Raw genomic sequence first — 17,928 nt, forward strand, 5'->3', positions numbered from 1 at the left:
AGTCTACACTAGCCAAATCCAACCTCATTCCATTGTGGTCTCTATTATTTAGGCATAATACACTGTGAAAAAGGATACAGTCCTAAATTATTCAAACTTTTCTTATAACTCAGGTTCTCCAGACCTGGCAACATCCTTGTAAATTTTCTCTGCACTCTTTCAACCTTGTTTACATCTTTCCTGTAGGTAGATTGTAGCACACAATACTCTAAGTATCTTAAACAACTTCAACATAACATCCCATCTTCTGTACTCAATACGTTGATTTATGAAGGCAAATCTGCCAAAAACTTTCTTTACGATCCTATCACTGTCACTTTTACCGAATTATAGACCTGTATTCCCAGATCCTCTTGTTCTATCACATTTCTCAGTGCCCTACCATTCACTGTGTAAGATCTACCCAGGTTGATCCTACCAAAGTGCAAAACCTTGCACTTGTCTGCATTACATTCCATCTGCCATTTTTCAGCCCATTTTTCCAGCTGATGAAGATCCCTATGCAAGATGTGATAGCTTTCCTCACCATCCACTAGATCCCCCAATCTCAGTGTCATCAGCAAATACGGTCATCCAGATCACTGATATAGATGACAACAACAAAGGACTCAGGATCAGTCCCTGCAGTACCATTAATCAGTGGCCTCCAGTCAAAGAGGCAACCCTCTACTACCACTCTCTGACTAGTCTCACATAGTCAATGTCTAATCCAATTTACTACCGCATCCTCAATGCTGAGCAACTGAACCTTCTTGACTAGCCTCCCATGTGGGGCTTTGTCAAATGTCTTACTAAAGCCCATGTAGACAACATCCATTGCCTTGCCTTCATTCACTTTCCTGGTAACTACCTTGAAAAGCTCTGTAAGATTGGTTAGGCATGATGTACCATGCACGTCTATATCCAGTGTTCCGAAGGGATTGCTACGGTTTGTGATGTACATAAGTGATTTGGATAAAAATGCAGATGGCTGGGTTAGGAAATTTGCAGATGATGTGAAGATTGGTGCTGTTGATGAGCTGAGGGACATTGGAATCAAGTTCATAGCTCCCTGACATTGGCTACACAGGTTGATAGAGTAGTTAAGAAGGCACATGACATGCCTGCCATCAGCTGAGGCACTGAATTCAAAAGTCAGGAAGATATGTTGCAGCTTTTTAAAGCTCTAGTTAGAATATTGCATACAGTCCTGGGTTGCCTCATTATATAAAGGATGTCGAGACTTTGGAGAAGGTACAGAAGAGATTTACTAGGATGCCGCCTGGTATAATCAGAAGTTGGACTAACTTGGGTTTTTTTCTCTAGAGCAGCAGAGGTTGAGGGGAGAATTGATAGACGTTTATAAGATTATGAGAGGCATAGATAAGAGTAGACAGACAGTACCTGTTTCCCAGTGTTGAAATGTCTAATATCAGAGGGCATGCATTTAAAGTTAGTGGATGCAAGTTCAAAGGAGATGTGAGTGGTAAGTTTTTTTATACATATAGAGAGTGATGGGTGCCTGTGGTGTGATAGAGGCAGAAACATTAGAGAATTTTATGAGATGTTTAGATAGGCATATGAATGTGAGGGAAATAGAAGGATAAGAACATTGTATAGCTGGCCATTTGATTACTAATTTAATTGGTTCAGCACAACTTTGTGGGTTGAAGGTACTGTTCCTGTGCTGTACTGTTCTATGTAAGAGCTTTACTGCATGAAAAGATGGATGAGACTGCAACTGCATAGCAACTTTGCCCACCATATGTGGCCAACCTACAAACTTTTTTTGACATGAAATCATTGGTACAATGGGGGAAAAAACAGGGCTGAAATTCATTTCAATTTCTAAGCTCTAACTATGTGCATCTACTATTGCTCTTGGCCATACCTTACCTGGTGCTGGAGGGTTTGTTGTCATTTCTATTGAACATCCAAAATCTATTTGAAACAAAAGGTAAATATTAGGCATGGAAATTATAGATTTGGTGACAATTAAAAGGGAAAACCTGAACAGTGATAGGGTTGTATCCCATAAAAACAGCAATTACAGAAGCTGAGAATATAGCAACATACAGAATTTATGTAAAAAATCAATACTTGTCAAGCAGCACATTATTCTTGAGGGTTTGTCCCAATGGTTTGAGCCTTAGCCAACAAACAATCCCAGGAGTATAAAAGGCTTATGAAGCTTCAGCTCTGGCATCTTTTTTTCTTATCAAGTTTGGCACTAGAATTTGAAGTAATACTGTATAACTTACACACTAATAATACTTACACTTCTGTGTGTCCTATGCTTACAGATGGTATCTGACAATGCTATCCTTCAATCTAGGTCAATTTTATCCAATCCAGTGGATGTACCATCTCTGCAATGACTGTTACCATGGTCTGTGAAATGAAGGTGCTATAAACATACTTCCTCAGAAGGCTAAGGAAATTTAGCCTGTCCTTATTGATCCTCACCAATCTTATAAATGCACCATTTGAAAACATCCCATCTGGATGCAGTTATAAAAAGTGGCACATGCCAGCTTGGTATGGCAACTGCTCTACTCTAGACCGTAAAAATAGCAGAGCTGTGCTGAGCAATGCCCACATCATGAAAACCAGCTTCCCCTTCATGGACTCTATCTACACTTCTCACTGCTTCAGAAAATCAGCTAGCATAATCAAAGACTTGACTTGAAACCTCCCACCCAGGATATTTTCTCTTTGCCAATTAGGCATAAGATACAAAAGCAAGGACAGCTTTTTACCTACTGTTAGGGTGCATTAATAGACCTTCTATACATTAATGATCAACCATTGACCTCACAATCACATTGACCTCTTTCTTCCTTATTAGGGAAAGAGAGCCTGTGGTCTGTCAAATACCGGGTGAACGAGTAGTCTTTGGAGTACTGCAAGTCTGTGTCATGCTTCAGTGCTCGGTGGTGGGGGCTGATGCTTTTTTTTGCCTGTGGGGGGGGATGGGGAATCATGCTTGCTTCTGCTTTCGTGCGGGAGGGTGGGGAGCTGGAGGGGGGACTTTGGGGTTCTAACATTTAACTGTCATTCATTCGTTATGGGCACTCCCCTGTTTTTCGTGGATGGTTGGGAAGAAAAAGCATTTCAGGTTGTATATTGTATACATTTCTCTGACATTAAATGTACCTTTGAAACAATCTTAAACACAAAAGATTCTGCACATGCTGGAAAAACGAAGCAACACTGGAGGAACTCAGCAGGTCAGGCAAGATCCATGAAGACATCAGAACAGTCAACATTTTGGGCCCAGCAAAGGAAGTGGCAAGATGCCAGAATAAGGTGACGGGATTGGAAGGAGTACAAGCTAGAAGGTGACAAGTGCAATCAGGTGGGTGGGGGTGTCGGGCAGAATGTGGGGGGTGGGTGTCAGGTAGATGTCTTAGGAATGGAGATGTGGGTGAAGGCACCATCAATGGTCAAGTAGGGGAAACCCAGTTCTTTGACATCTTTGAAGGAGGAAATCTTCATCCTGGGAACAGATGCTGCAGAGACAAAGGATCTGAGTAAAGAGAATGGCATTTTTATAAGGGACAGGGTGGAAAGTGGTGTAGTCAAGATAGCCATGGAAATCACTAGTCTTATAAAAGATATTGGTAGGCAGTTTGCCCTCAGAGATGAAAACAAAGATTGAGAAAGGGGAGAGAAATGTCAGGAATGGAGTGACTGAGTTTAAGGACAGGGTGGAAATTGGAGTCAAAGTTGATGAAATTGACAAGCTCAGCATGGGTGCATGAAGCAGCACCAATGCAGTGAGCAATACAGTGCAGAAAGAGTTGGGGAGAATTACCAGGGAATAGTTGGAACATGGACTGTTCCATGCAGCTGAAGGCTGGGGACCATGCAGGTGCCCACAGAGACACTTTGAGTTTGTAGTAAGTGGAAGGAACCAAAAGAGAAACTGTTGAGGGTGAGGACCAGTTTGCCAGGGTGAGGGTGTTGGTGGAGGGGAAGTCGTCAGGTCTGTAGTTGAGAAAGAAACAGAGGGCTTTAAGGTCTTCTCGACGGGGGACAGAAGTGTATAGGACTAGACATCCATGGTGAAAATAAGGTGATCAGGGCAGGGAATTTAAAGTTGGTGAGGAGATCGCAAACATGTAAAGTGATGCAGAGGTAGGTGGGAAGAGACCGAACCAAGGGGGATAAAATGGAGTTGCAGTACAGTATATGGATACGAGTTCAGTGGGGAGGAGCAGGTAGAAACAATGGCAATCAGATTTGTGGATCTTGGGTAGGAAGCAGAAAGGAGCTGTGCAGGGTAACAGAACTGTTAGGTTGATGGCAGTGGAAGGGAGATCTTTTGGTGATGGCGCAGAGGACAACAGCCTGATGTTTCTTACTGGGGTCCTTTTCAAGGGGTAAGGAAGTCTGAGAGTTGCCAGCCAGTCTCAGGAAGGTAAAAGTCAGCCTGCCAGAGTACAACAGCACCCCCTTTGTCTGCAGGTTTGATGGTGAGGGTCGGACTGGTGCAGAGAGTGTAGGGCTCAAAGGTGTGTCTCGTCAGCAATTACAGGTGAAAAGATCCAGAGCAGGGTGTCTAAGAGGAGGAAAGTTGGAGATGGAAGAAAGGGTCATCATTGCGGAGTGAGGGATCCTTGCCAAAGAAGTAGTCTCAGAGATGGACGTGACAGAAGAAGAGCTCAATGTCATGGCAAGCACAAAATTCACTAAGGTGAAGGAGGAGGAGGGCAAAGGTAAGGCCCTTGCTGAGGACAGAATGTGCTGCCTCAGAGAGAAGGTTGGAGGGAATGGTGAAGCCATGGCAGGGATTAGAACTGGGATCAGAGGGGAGGGGAATTGGTGGTGACAAAGGGGAGGGCTGGGGTGTTCAGGGAAGATAGGATGCGAAAAAGATGGAGACCCTGAGGACCCAAGAGGTGATGGAGAAGCCTCAGACTCAGGGTTGGGGAGTATCTGAGGGGAAGTGGAGCCCAGCAGCAAAGAGAAAGGTCTTGGCCTTGAGATGATAGCAGCCAAGGTTGGAGGCCACATAATTGAACCCGCGTAGCCTCCAACCTTTTGGCATGAAGATTTATTTCTCCGACTTCCAGTAGTTTGCCCCCCTTTTCCCTCTTCTTCATTTCCCCTATCTGCCCCCCTTCCTTCTCAGATTCACCTATCACGTCGCCCTGGTGCCCCTCCTCCTTTGCTTTCTCCCATGGTCCAGTTTCCTCTCCTGAGATTCCTTTTTCTCCAACCCTTTACCTTTTCTACCTATCATCTCCCAACTTCTTAATTCATCCCCCCCACCCACCTGGATTCAGCTATCACCTTCTAGTTTGTATTCCATTACCCCTCCCCCCACATTCTTATTCTGGCATCTTCCCCCTTCATTTCCAGTGCTGATGAAAGGTCTCAATCCAAAACATTGACCGTTTGTTCATTTCCACAGATGCTGCCTGATCTGCTGAGTTCATCCAGCATTTTGTGTGTGCTGACTTCACAATCTTAAACTGCACTTTGTGACTGTAGCATATATTCTGCAACTTGTTATTGCTCTTCTCTAGTACTTGCATTTGAAATAATCTGTATGGATGCTTTCAAAAACTATTTCCACTGTATGGCAACATATGCATTTCTCTCAGATACATCACTACTAAGGTGCAAAGGACTTTAATATAGACTGGCAAGATAGATTTCCAATCTAAGCACCAAATGCAATGCTAGCAAATCACAGGAATAAAAACTGGAAGTTAGAATGGTGAACCCATGAACTTGAAGGATATTAAACAAATAAATACGGGAATTCAAAGAGGAAATTAAATTTTAATCTACAAAACCTAAATGCATTCCGGAACTATAACATCCTCCTTCAGTTGGTTCCTAAATCCATGGCCAATTTTATGGATTAGTCAGCTACCACACGCTGGTGCAAATCACTCTTTTTAATTATTACAAGCGTATACAGCTGCAAAGATAAATGGTCATTTTATTTTACTGCACTAAGGTAAGCTGAAACTTCAAGCAGCTTTCTTGAACACAAATTCCTGAGATATGCAAGTCCCGAGCATGGCTAGCATATGTTACCCTTTCCTAGCTAACCATGACAGCTAATTCTCACACTGTTGTATCCTGCTGGCTACAAAGTACATCCATTATGCAGACGAGCTGAGAATTTCAGGATTGTGTCCAATGAAAATGAAAGAATTATGATACACATCTGTCATATTGTGTGTGAACTGGGTGCAAAACTGGAGATGATATCAATCCCAGATGTTTCCTGCTTCCATCTCTACCACCCTTGTCACAGTTCCTCCAGCACTTTGTGTTTTGTTCAGATTTCCAGCATTTGCAGAATCTGGTGTTTATCATTTGTCTACTCTTTACTTAAATCATCCCCTTGTGTGTATGTATCTCCTCTTTAGTGAGATCAGCTGCAATTAACGCACCATCAATATCTTTGCAGTCAGCACGATCACCATTTTATGGCCTTCATATTATTATTAGCAATAATCTTTGTTTGCTCAACCCCTCCCCTACAACTTAAAGCATGCTTCATCTGTAACATCTCAATCCCAATGAACAGTCTTCAACCCAAAACACAACTTCTTTTTGTTGCAGCAGATGTAGAACTCTTGTTACAGAACTCTGTTTAGACCTCTTCTGCAGGATTACATAAAGTTCTGTTCACCCCACCATAGGAAGGATGTTGAGGCTTTGGAGAGGGTGCAGAAGAGGTTTATCATGTGCTTAGAGGGATATGCTATCATGAGAGGCTGGATAAACTTGGGTTGTTTTCTTTGCAGCAGTGGAGGATGAGGGGAAATCTAAAAGAGGTTTATAAGATTATGAGAGGCATAGATAGAGTGGAGAGTATCCTTTTCCAAGGGATGAAATGTCTCATACCATCTGGGGGCTGTGAGGGGTAAGACGCACATGAATATAAGGAAGATGGAGGGATATGGTTGTGCAGGTAGCAGGAGTTCGTTTTGGGGGATTCTTTGATTTACTTTTTAGCTGGTTCAGCATAATATCGTGGGCCAAAGGGCCTGTTTTAATGCTGCACAGTTCTGTGCTCTAGACGCTGCCTGACCTGCCAATTATTTTCAGCATTTCTACTTTTAATTTCAGATTTCCAGCGTCTGCGTTTTTATTACCCCAATATAAGTCACGGGTTGGGGAACCAATGTCGAAGATGCCCTGTGATACCATAGACAGGTACATTCAAATTGAGCCACTGGTCTGTCGTCAGAAGGGAATCTATACTGCTCCAAGATAACAATACACCACAAAGAATGTATTTTAAATAATTTAACTAGCAATCGTAACCTACAACAATAAAAAGCACCAATGTACTCTCGTAAATTAACAATACCGTACTGACGGAGGACAAAACAAGCATCGAAGAAAAATAAACTGCAGATAGAATGTTGCAGGAATAACTTCTAAAAATGTTTTTCCATACAATGGTAACTACTACTGATATACAGTATTCTGCTTTTATTGATACAATTCCTCTAGTATTATAGATGGGGAAATGAGTGGCCAGGCGTGATCCTGGAAACATGCATGTGCACGGCAAGAATGATTAAAATCTAACCCATACTGTGGCAGGGATGACACTGCCGTAACTGTCACCCTCTCAGTCACCACACCCGGAGATCGTCCGCTGCTTCCGGGACAGCTGACGTCACGTAGGGCGCGAAGGGTCGGTAGGGGTGGGGGAGATGGCGGTTTGCTGCAGGCCTGCAACGCACGGTGGAGGCAACAACTTGCTCAGGAGCACATCAACCTAGCCCAGCCTTCCCTTCAGAAAGTTTATTTTGCCCTCCCGTAGACCTACCAATCGACTCCCACACCCTCCTCCACGCCGGTCTCCGTTACTGACGTCCTCACATTCGGCGACAGATGTGTTAACAACTGACAGCCACTTACTCCGCCACTGCGGGCAAAACACGCATGCGCGTCGACGGGTACGTGCGGTCGCCTTCACACCGGCACGCATGCGCACTTCCTACCGGACGGGTATGTTAGATCGTCTTCACAGCGGGACTTAGTCTACCTGTTGGGTTCGCTCAATTGCCTTGACGCCGGCACGCATCTTAACAAATCTTGATCTTGAAGCTTTTTAAAATGTCGTGGTTAAAATGAACAATCTACCAAAGGGCGTTAAAAGTGATAGCAATCTCTCACGTTCTCAGGTACATTGCAAACAATCTCGATGGAGGCGCCCACTTGCTATGATATTAGTGCGCATGCGTTTGATCGCGGTTAAAGGGGCCGGGTTTTAAAATTGCGTAGATGTAAAGCAAGGACGGAGAGAGTTTGTGAGCTTTGAAATGATGATCTTATTTGTAGATTCCCCTGATGAAGTGGAATAATTGTCAGGCTGCCTCAGAATCAAATTCTTCAACAAGATCTCCAGTCGTTCTTCTAAACTACTGTAATGTGTTTAGGCCAACCTCTTGAACAGTTCCTCAAGAGACAACTCTCTGTTAAGAATAAACCTAGTAAACCTCTGATCTGCAGTGCAAATAAACCTCACTAATTAAAGGAGAATTAAACTACATACAACACTGCAATTTGGTCTCATCAAAAACCTGTACAGTAGCAACAAGATATACTTTAAATCCCATTCTTATTGCAAAGTTCAAAGTAGATTTATTATCCACCATATACCTGACTTTCATATTTATTTCCTGGAATTCACAGTAGAACAAAGGAAAAAAACATAATGAAAAACTATTTACAAAGACTGACAGACAACGAGTGTGCAAAAGAAAACTGCAAGTACCAAAAAAAACTAAAAACATAAGTTGTAGAATCCTTGAAAATGAGTCAATAGATTATAGAATCATTTCAGCGTTAAGGTGAGTGAAGTTATTCACACTGGTTTGGTAGCCTGATAATTGAGGGGTAATAACTTCCAGAACCTGGTGGTATGAGGTCTGAGGCTCCTGTACCTCCTTGCTGATGGCAGCAGCAAGAAGAGAGCACTGGGCTGAATGGTGGGGATCCTTGATGGTGCTCTTTTTTGACAGTGCAATAATAGTTATTGAATTGACTTTCTTACATTCTTCACATACATGAGGAGTAAAAATCTTTATGTCATGTCTCCATCTAAATGTACAATGTGCAATCATAGTAATTTATAATAACTAGACGGTCAATGTAACATAGAAATACACTCAAATCAGCATGAGTTAATCAGTCTTATGACCTGGTGGAAGAAGCTGTCCCAGAGCCTGTTGGTCCTGGCTTTTATGCTGCGGTACCGTTTCCCTGATGGCAGCTGCTGGAATAGATTGTGGTTGGGGTGACTCAGGTCCACAATGATCTTATGGGCCCTTTTTACACACCTGACTTTGTAAATGTCTTGAATCATGGGAAGTTCACAACTACAGATGTGCTGGCTGTCTGCACCACTCTGCAGAATCCTGTGACTGGGGGAGGTACAGTTCCCATACTAGGCAGTGATGCAGCCAGTCAGGACGCTCTCAATTGAGCCCCTGTAGAAAGTTCTTGGGATTTGGAGGTCGATACCAAACTTCCTCAACTGTCTGAGGTGAAAGAGGCGCTGTTGTGCCTTTTCCACCACACAGGTGGTGTGTACAGACAATGCGAGATCCTCAGTGATGTGGATGCCGAGGAACTTAAAGCTGTTCACCCTCTTGATATCAATAGGGGTAAGCCCGTCTCTATTCCTCCTGTAATCCACAATCAGCTACTTTGTTTTTGCAACATTGAGGGAGAGGTGGTTTTCTTGACAACTCCATGTCAGAGTGATAACTTCTTCCCTGTAGGCCACCTTGTTATTGTTTGAGATTAGGCCAATCAATGTAGTGTCAGCAAATTTAATTAGCAGATTAGAGCTGTGGGTGGCGACACAGTCATGCTTATACAGGGAGTAAAGGAGGGGACTTAGTACATAGCTCTTTGAGACTCCTGTATTGAGAGTCAGAGGAACAAAGGTGAGGGAGCCCACTCCTACCACATGCCAGCAATCTGACAGGAAGTCCAGGATCCAGCTGCATAAGGCAGGGTCAAGACCAAGGTCTCTGAGTTGAGCATGGATGGAATTATTGTGTTGAATGCTGAACTGTAGTCCAAGAACAGCATTCTCACATAAGCATCCCTCTTACCCAGATGTATAAGGACACTGAAAAGAGCAGTGGCTATTGCATCATCTGTCGATTGGTTGTGTCGGCGAATTGTAGGGGGTCCAGGTTGGGTGGTAGCAAGCTGCAGATGTAATCCTTGACCAGCTTCTCAAAGCATTTGCTTATTATTGAGGTGAGTGCGACAGGATGTCAGTCGTTCAAGCATATTACCTTGGTCTTTTTTGGTACAGAGACAATGGTGGATAATTTGAAGCAGGAGGGCCTTTCTAATGACTTGTTTTACCCTTGAAACATTGAATGTTTATTCCTCTTCATAGATGATTCCTAACTTACTGCGCTGCTCTAGATTTCCAGCATAAGCGGAATCATTTGTGTTTACCTTTTTGTTAATTTGTTCCACAAGATCCCTCTACTACAATATTCTGTGGTCACTTGCCATTTAATCAATATCCTACCATCTCCACACATTAATCTCTTCCTAATTAATACCCTGCCACCACTGAGATCTCATCACTAGGACAATGAACTGTTTACCTTTTACTGGTGCTGTGCACTTCACATACATTTTAAATACAGTATATTTTCTTAACTTAGTTGCAGTAATGTGTTGTTTTATGTGCTGTGATATATGTGTTGTGGGTGCACCGTAGTCAGGAAGAACATTGGTTGTATACAAACATCCTACCCTGCAAAAACTCATTTCAGGGAGGTAGCACCACCACCCCACCCCCCACAACCCCATACCCCCCCCCCCCCCCCCGTCAACCTCCAAGGGTGTATGTATACTGGACATTTAGGACATTTGATAATGAAAGAACACAACAATTAATTTGATTACATATGAAACTATACACACACACTTTCACTGTATATTTCTTGTTGAGTATTTTGTTGGCAGTCTCAATGCTAATAGCTAAATGCTAATGCAAATAAATTTTCTATTTCTTTTGCAAACTTTCCTTGTACTGTGATGTGGCTTGCTTGGCAGATTTCAGCATTTTGCTGGAAGTCTCAACCTCATAGCAATCTGTGTCAATGAATTTGTTAATTTTGCAAGACATCAGATTCACAAGTGTTTTGTGAGACAGCTGACTTCTGAATTCTGTCTTCATGTGACACACTGTGCAAATGTCCTTTCTACATCACACCTGAAAGCTCCTGACATAGAATGCTCTGGCATCTTTGAAGAACTACTTTGTCTTGTAAGGGGGGGGGGGGAGATCTCTTGTGCTTCCTCACTTAGCAACTGCCTCCTTGCCAGGTACCCAATAAAAAGCTCTTCATCTGGGCAGTGAATTTCAGAGTTGCTCACATCTATCTACTGAATGTTCTATTCTCTCAATACCTTTGGCTCAATAAATCTGCTTGGTGGTCAATGAAAGAGAGAGAGAGGTCGACTGTAAAGCTTGCCCACAGAGAAAGCTGATAGGTCTACTTAGCACAAAGAGAGACCAATCAGGATACTCTCTCTCTCACTACATCTGTCACTCGCTCTCTGTCTCTCTCTCTCTCCTTCTCTCACTTGCTTGCTCTCAAAAAAAACTGATTTCCGGGATATTGTATGTAATTTGCAGGCGTCAGGGAGTCACTATCAATATGCAGGAGACTCCCAGAACTTCGGGAGAGGTGGGATGTCTGTGTATATATGTACAGACAGATGACAATAAACTTGAACTTGTACCAAATTTTTGGTTATTTGTTTAACTTTTGGAAACTGGCATCTTTACAACTTGTTTCCCTGCTCATTCGTATCAGGGACAAAGTTGGTTACCATTCATTCTATCATTTAATCCAAGTCATAAAGTTCAACGTACATTTAGTATAAAAGTATTTATACAACCTTGAGATTTGTCCCCTTACAGGCAGTCACAAAGCAAAGAAACCCAAAATAACTGATTAAAAAAAAGGTATCAAACACCCAACACGCAGAGAGAAAAAAAACAAATCATGGAAACAATAAAAGTAAGCAAATAGCATTCAGTACTGAAGTTTTACAAAAGTAAATCCACAGACACAAAGCCAGGCATCACAGCAGCTGGAGTGGGCTGCAGCCTCATTCAGTGCAGAGCGGAGTAAACATTGCAGAGCAGCAAGCAGAACTGGTCTGTCCCTCACCTCTGGTCCCAACATCTTGACCTATTCAACCTGGCCCAGTGCTTAAATTGTCCAAACATTTGGTCATTCCTCACTCTTGGACCCTGGCCCTGCCCTTCAAACGCTCTTGGGACGGTGCCCCACTGCCTCAATTCAGCCATAACCAAAACAATGATAATTAATCATAGAAATCTATCAATGACCATTCTGAATGAAAACCCCAGTGGTGGGAAACTTTGAAAACCGTATTTGCCTTCTTTGTGATAGTACTTGCATGCTCGTACTATATCGTCCTCTGATATGATAATGCCAAGGAAATTAAAGTTACTCACCCTCTTTACCTCAAATCCCCTAGTGAGGATTGACTCATGACCTCCAGTTTCTTCCTCCTTTTGTCAATAATCACCTCTTTGGTTTGTTTGATTTTGAAAGAGAGGTTGTAATTGTGGCACAATTCAACCAGATTTTTCATCTCCCTCTTGTATTCCGGTGCGTCACTACCTTTGATTCAGCCATCAACAGTGGTGTTGCCAACAAACTTAAAATAGCATTGGGGCTGTGCTTAACCACACTGTCATAAGTGTAAAGCGAGTAGAGCAGGGGGCTAACCATCAGCCTTGTGCTGCACCTGTGTTAATGGAGATTGTGCAGGAGATGTTACAAATCCGAACTGACTGGGTCTGCAAATGAGAAAACCGGTTACACAAGGAGGTATCAAGGCCTGGGTTTTGGAGCTCAGTGATTAGTTTTGAAGGGATGACTATTTTGAAAGCTGAGCTGTAGTCAATGGAGAGTATTCTGATGTATGCCCCTTCATTGTCCAGATGCACCAGGGTTGAATGGCGTCTGCTGTAGACCTGTTGTGAGCAGGCAAATTGAAGTGGATCTAAGTCACTCTTCAAGCAGGAGTTGATAAGTCCATTGACCAAACTCTCAAAGTATTACATTACAGTGGATGTAAGTGCTATTGGATGGTAGTTACTGAGGCAGGTTATCACATTCTTCTGTTACGTATTCAGGCAATAATAAATATATGAGTTCGGCAAGGGTTTCTTATAACAAACAACACGTTTATTAAACACAGAAAACAAACCCCCCAAAAGTAAACAAACACTACCGTAACCGGAAACAGCTGCTGAGCGGCAGCCCAAACAGTTCTTAAAGTGATATTCCAAAAACAGTTCTTAAAAGTGGTATTGCCAAAAGTTCGATATGCTCACAGTCCATTTAAAAGGAGAGACTTTATAAGACGATTTAGGTTCTCTTTCACGTCGCGTGCTTCGATCCCCGACGTCGAACTTCCCACGAAGAATTCACGAAACAGAACGGCTTAAAGGCACTGACCTTTCCTTCTCCACTACCTTCAATCCTTTCTAGTTAAACCTAGGGATTAACATGAAGATAGTCAACGAAATCCTTCCAAATAAGGATCAAACAAAGGTCGCCCCCGTTTCACCGTAGAAAGCGATTCTCCTCGATCTTTAACTTCCAACTTCCAATCTTCACTCTCCACTAATTTCGAACTAACAGGATCGTAAAGAACCTGCTGGCAATGACCTCTTAAACTTTAGGCATCAAATAAAAAACTTCATCCTTCAACTAAACTGCGTCATCACTTAAAACACGCAGTGGCATGAAGTCAACCTGGCAAATCCAGCCACGACCTGCCCCTCCTCACAGGGTGGGGTCTACCTTTTATAACCTGTAAAGAAAACCCGTCACATGATCTCTACTGGCGGGAAAATGACGTCACCACCATCACAAGACCATCACCTCAGGACCAGTACAGCTTCAACCCCAGTCACATGACAAGGGCTCCACTGTCATGTGTCACGAGTACGTAACACCTCCCTCCAAAAAAACATTTTTGTTCTGACGAACAAAAATTTTTAACAATTGCTTACAAGAAAAACAAAGGTATAAATTTTATAACATACACAATATACAATACCATCATATAACAGCTTATAACTCACAATACAGTAGGAGTGTTACAATTGAAAAAAAACCACTCCAAAAAAAAAATCACAGTGTACATTCAACATCGAGATAGACAATCAGCAACCACATTATCTTTACCTTTAATATGAGTCATCACAATATTGTACTCTTGTAACATCAAACTCCAATTTAATAATCTTCTGTTTTTGTTTTTCATCTTACTCAGGAAAACTAACGGATTATGATCAGTGTAAACAATAAGTGGTTTTTGAGTTGTACTAACATATACCTCAAAATATTCCAGAGCTAAAACAAGAGATAACAATTCTTTCTCTATTGTCAAATAGTTTCTTTGATGCTTATTAAATTTCTTAGAAAAGTAAGCTACTGGATGATCAACCTCATCACCCTCATTCCTTTGCATTAATACTGCTCCTGCAGCCTCATCACTAGCATCCACAGCCAATGAGAAAGGTTTTCCAAAGTCAGGTGCCTTAAGCACAGGTTGTTGACATATCATTGTTTTCAATTTTTCAAATGCTTCTTGACAAGGCACCGTCCATACAAACTTCTCATTCTTCCGTAGAAGGTTAGTTAATGGAAGGGCAACATTAGCAAAATTCTTACAACATTTCCAATAATATCCTACCATTCCCAAAAACCTTCTGAGAGTCTTTTTCCCCGTTGGAGTGGGAATCTCTAAAATTGCCTGAACTTTTGCCTGAACAGGAGCTACCTTACCTTGACCCACAACATAACCAAGGTAAGTCACAGTGGCATGTCCAAATTCACTCTTAGCTAAATTAATAGTTAAGTTAGCTTTTGAAAGCCTTTCAAACAATTTCTCCATCACAATAATGTGTGCTTCCCAAGTATCATTTCCTGTCACTAAATCATCAATATAAGCATCTGTATCTTTCAATCCCTGAATCACAAAGTTAATCATCCTCTGGAAAGTACCTGGGGCATTCTTCATCCCAAATGGAAGAACATTATACTCATATAACCCAGATGGAGTTACAAATGCAGAAATCTCTCTACCTCTGTCCGTTAGTGGAACACACCAATACCCCTTCAATAAATCAATCTTTGTAAGGAACTTTGCTTTTCCAACTTTATCTACACAATCATCTACTCTAGGAATTGGATATGCATCTGTTTTCGTTACAGCATTCACCTTCCTATAATCCGTACAAAACCTAATACTACCATCTGGCTTTGGCACCATAACACATGGCGAACTCCAATTCGAGTTAGAATGTCTAATGATATTATTCTCTAACATATATTCAATTTCTTTCTCAGCAAGTTCACATTTTTCCATGTTCATCCTATATGGATGTTGTTTAATAGGTTTGGCATCCCCAACATCTACATCATGTGAAGCTATAGTAGTCCTTCTCGGAACATCTGGAAACAACTCCCTATATTTAAAAATCAACTCCTTCATCTGTTGTCTCTGCTCTAACTGTAAATGTGCTAATTTTTCATCAACATTTTCCAGAATGGTTGAATTTGGTAACCTAACAGAAACAATGTTGGATTTAGAATGAAAGTCAGATGAATCATCTACCATGTTCCTAGTTAAATCAAACTCATTCTCACTAACCACAACAGTCACAGTATCAGATTGTTTCTCAAAATATGGTTTCAACATATTTATATGGCAAAGTTGTGTTGACCTTCTACGATCTGGAGTTTTTACCATGTAATCCACATCATTGATTTTAGACACAATTTCATAAGGACCATGAAATCTAGCTTGTAAAGGATTTGTCTGCACTGGGAAAAGAACCAACACCTTATCTCCAGGCTTAAACATCCTCATCCTACCTTCTTTATCATACCAAGTCTTCATTTTCTCCTGAGCCAACTTTAAATTTTCCTTAGCTAAGCTACAAGCTTTATGTAACCTGTCCTTAAATTTCAAAACATAGTCCAACAAATTAGTGTGTACTTCCTTACTAATCCACTGTTCTTTCAATAAAGCTAAAGGTCCTCTAACTCTATGCCCAAACACAAGTTCAAATGGACTAAAACCTAAAGATTCCTGTACCGATTCCCTTACTGCAAATAAAAGTAAGTTTATACCCTCATTCCAGTCACTTTCGTTTTCCACACAAAATGTCCTAATCATATTCTTGAGGGTAGAATGAAACCTCTCCAAGGCACCCTGCGATTCTGGATGGTATGCAGACGAAGTGATTTGCTTAGCTCCCAATTTATAAACTATCTGTTGAAACAATCCAAACATAAAATTACTGCCTTGATCAGTTTGTATCTCCTTAGGTAATCCAAAATAAGTAAAAAAATTTATAAGGGCCTTTGTCACAGTCTTAGCTTTTATATTCCTAAGTGGTACTGCCTCTGGAAACCTAGAAGAAGTACACATGATAGTCAACAAATACTGATAACCAGTTTTTGTCTTTGGTAATGGACCAACACAATCTACAATAACTTTAGAAAATGGTTCACCAAAGGCTGGGATAGGTTGTAATGGAGCTACTGGTGTAACCTGATTTGGTTTACCCACAATTTGACAAGTATGGCACGTTTTACAAAACATCGCCACATCTTTTCTTAGACCAGGCCAGTAAAAATGTTTTAAAATCTTGTCCACAGTTTTCCTTACCCCTTGATGTCCACCTAAAGGCACACTATGAGCTAAAGTCAAAATCTCATTTCGATAAACTTTTGGGACAACTACCTGGTAAACAACATTCCAATCCTCACTTGCAGGAATTGTAGGTGATCTCCACTTCCTCATCAACACTCCTTTTTCCAAGTAATATCCTACTGGCACCTTATCAATTTCACTATCTAGTAAAACCTGCTCTTTTAATTTTGTAATCTCAGAGTCTCTATTCTGCTCTGCTATCATCTCCTTCCTAGACAAAGATAAATCTTTATAGTCAGACTTACTCCAATCTTGTTCAAACAATGAAGATAAGAAAGTCTCTGACACATCCTCAAAACTCGAAACCTGAGTTGAACAGTCCTGAGTAACAACCTCATTCTGCGCAACAATCTTTTTAGCCATAGCTCTAGTCACAACACAGGAAGAATCTGTGTTAGAATTCAACTCTGGTTCCTCTGCCTCCATTGTCAAATGCACTTCAGGAAAAACTTGTCCACCTGCCAAGTCATTACCTAACAATAAAGAAATACCCTTCACAGGTAAGCTATGCTGTAATCCTACTTTAACAAATCCTGTAACTAAGCCTGACTTTAAATTTACTTTATGTAAATGTACAGGCATAAAATCACTTCCAACACCTCTTATGTAATTTACCTCACCAGTATCAGACTCTTCATTAAACTTCAACACACTATCTAACATCAGTGATTGAGAAGCACCAGTATCCCTAAGGATTTTTATTGGCACCAGAGTAGATCCTTCCTTCAAGGATACAAACCCTTCAGTTACAAAATGATCATATCCCTTTCTAACTTGGTCAGACTCTAACAAAGCCTCATTTGTTTTTATCAAACCCTGTAACTTTACTAGTGCTTTAGTATGTTGCACACAAGCATCTGGAACTGCTTCCTTCTCTTTCTTTTTCAATTTGAAACAGTTAGCTATTACATGGCCAGGCTTCTTACAATAGTTACAAGTAAGACCAAACTGTCTTTCCTTCACAGGCTTTCCTTTCTCATCAACTTTCTCATTAACCTCTGATTTAACTTCTGATTTACCTGGAGTCTCCATGTTATTTTTCCTCTTAAAATTTCTGCCCTGAGGAAATTTATTCTTATGGATTAAAACATACTCATCAGCTAATCTAGCACAGTCCTGCAATTTATCAGTATCCTTCTCATTTAAGTA

General features: G+C 41.4%; 2 protein-coding genes across 5 annotated transcripts in view; one reads left to right on the forward strand and one right to left on the reverse strand.

Moving 5' to 3' along the window:
* The window catches only part of inip (ints3 and nabp interacting protein), a 46,171-nt gene extending 38,024 nt beyond the window's left edge, over positions 1 to 8,147 (reverse strand). Inside the window, exons 1-2 of one of the 3 annotated variants that reach the window (XM_059974854.1) lie at positions 8,009 to 8,147; positions 1,876 to 1,920 (exon numbers count right to left, since the gene is read on the reverse strand). In XM_059974854.1, the coding sequence (XP_059830837.1) occupies positions 1,876 to 1,900 (25 nt within the window). In that variant the 5' untranslated portion in view covers positions 1,901 to 1,920; positions 8,009 to 8,147. Of the gene's footprint in view, positions 1 to 1,870; positions 1,921 to 7,789; positions 7,908 to 8,008 lie in introns of those variants that run through there. The other 2 variants (XM_059974852.1, XM_059974856.1) reach the window with 2 other exon arrangements.
* Positions 7,867 to 17,928, forward strand: part of snx30 (sorting nexin family member 30) — a 133,477-nt gene continuing 123,415 nt past the window's right edge. Inside the window, exon 1 of one of the 2 annotated variants that reach the window (XM_059974848.1) lies at positions 7,867 to 7,971. In XM_059974848.1, the coding sequence (XP_059830831.1) occupies positions 7,906 to 7,971 (66 nt within the window). In that variant the 5' untranslated portion in view covers positions 7,867 to 7,905. Of the gene's footprint in view, positions 7,972 to 8,010; positions 8,148 to 17,928 lie in introns of those variants that run through there. The other variant, XM_059974849.1, reaches the window with a different exon arrangement.

The sequence above is a fragment of the Hypanus sabinus genome, chromosome 7 (assembly GCF_030144855.1).
Source record: "Hypanus sabinus isolate sHypSab1 chromosome 7, sHypSab1.hap1, whole genome shotgun sequence".
Lineage (NCBI taxonomy): Eukaryota > Metazoa > Chordata > Chondrichthyes > Myliobatiformes > Dasyatidae > Hypanus > Hypanus sabinus.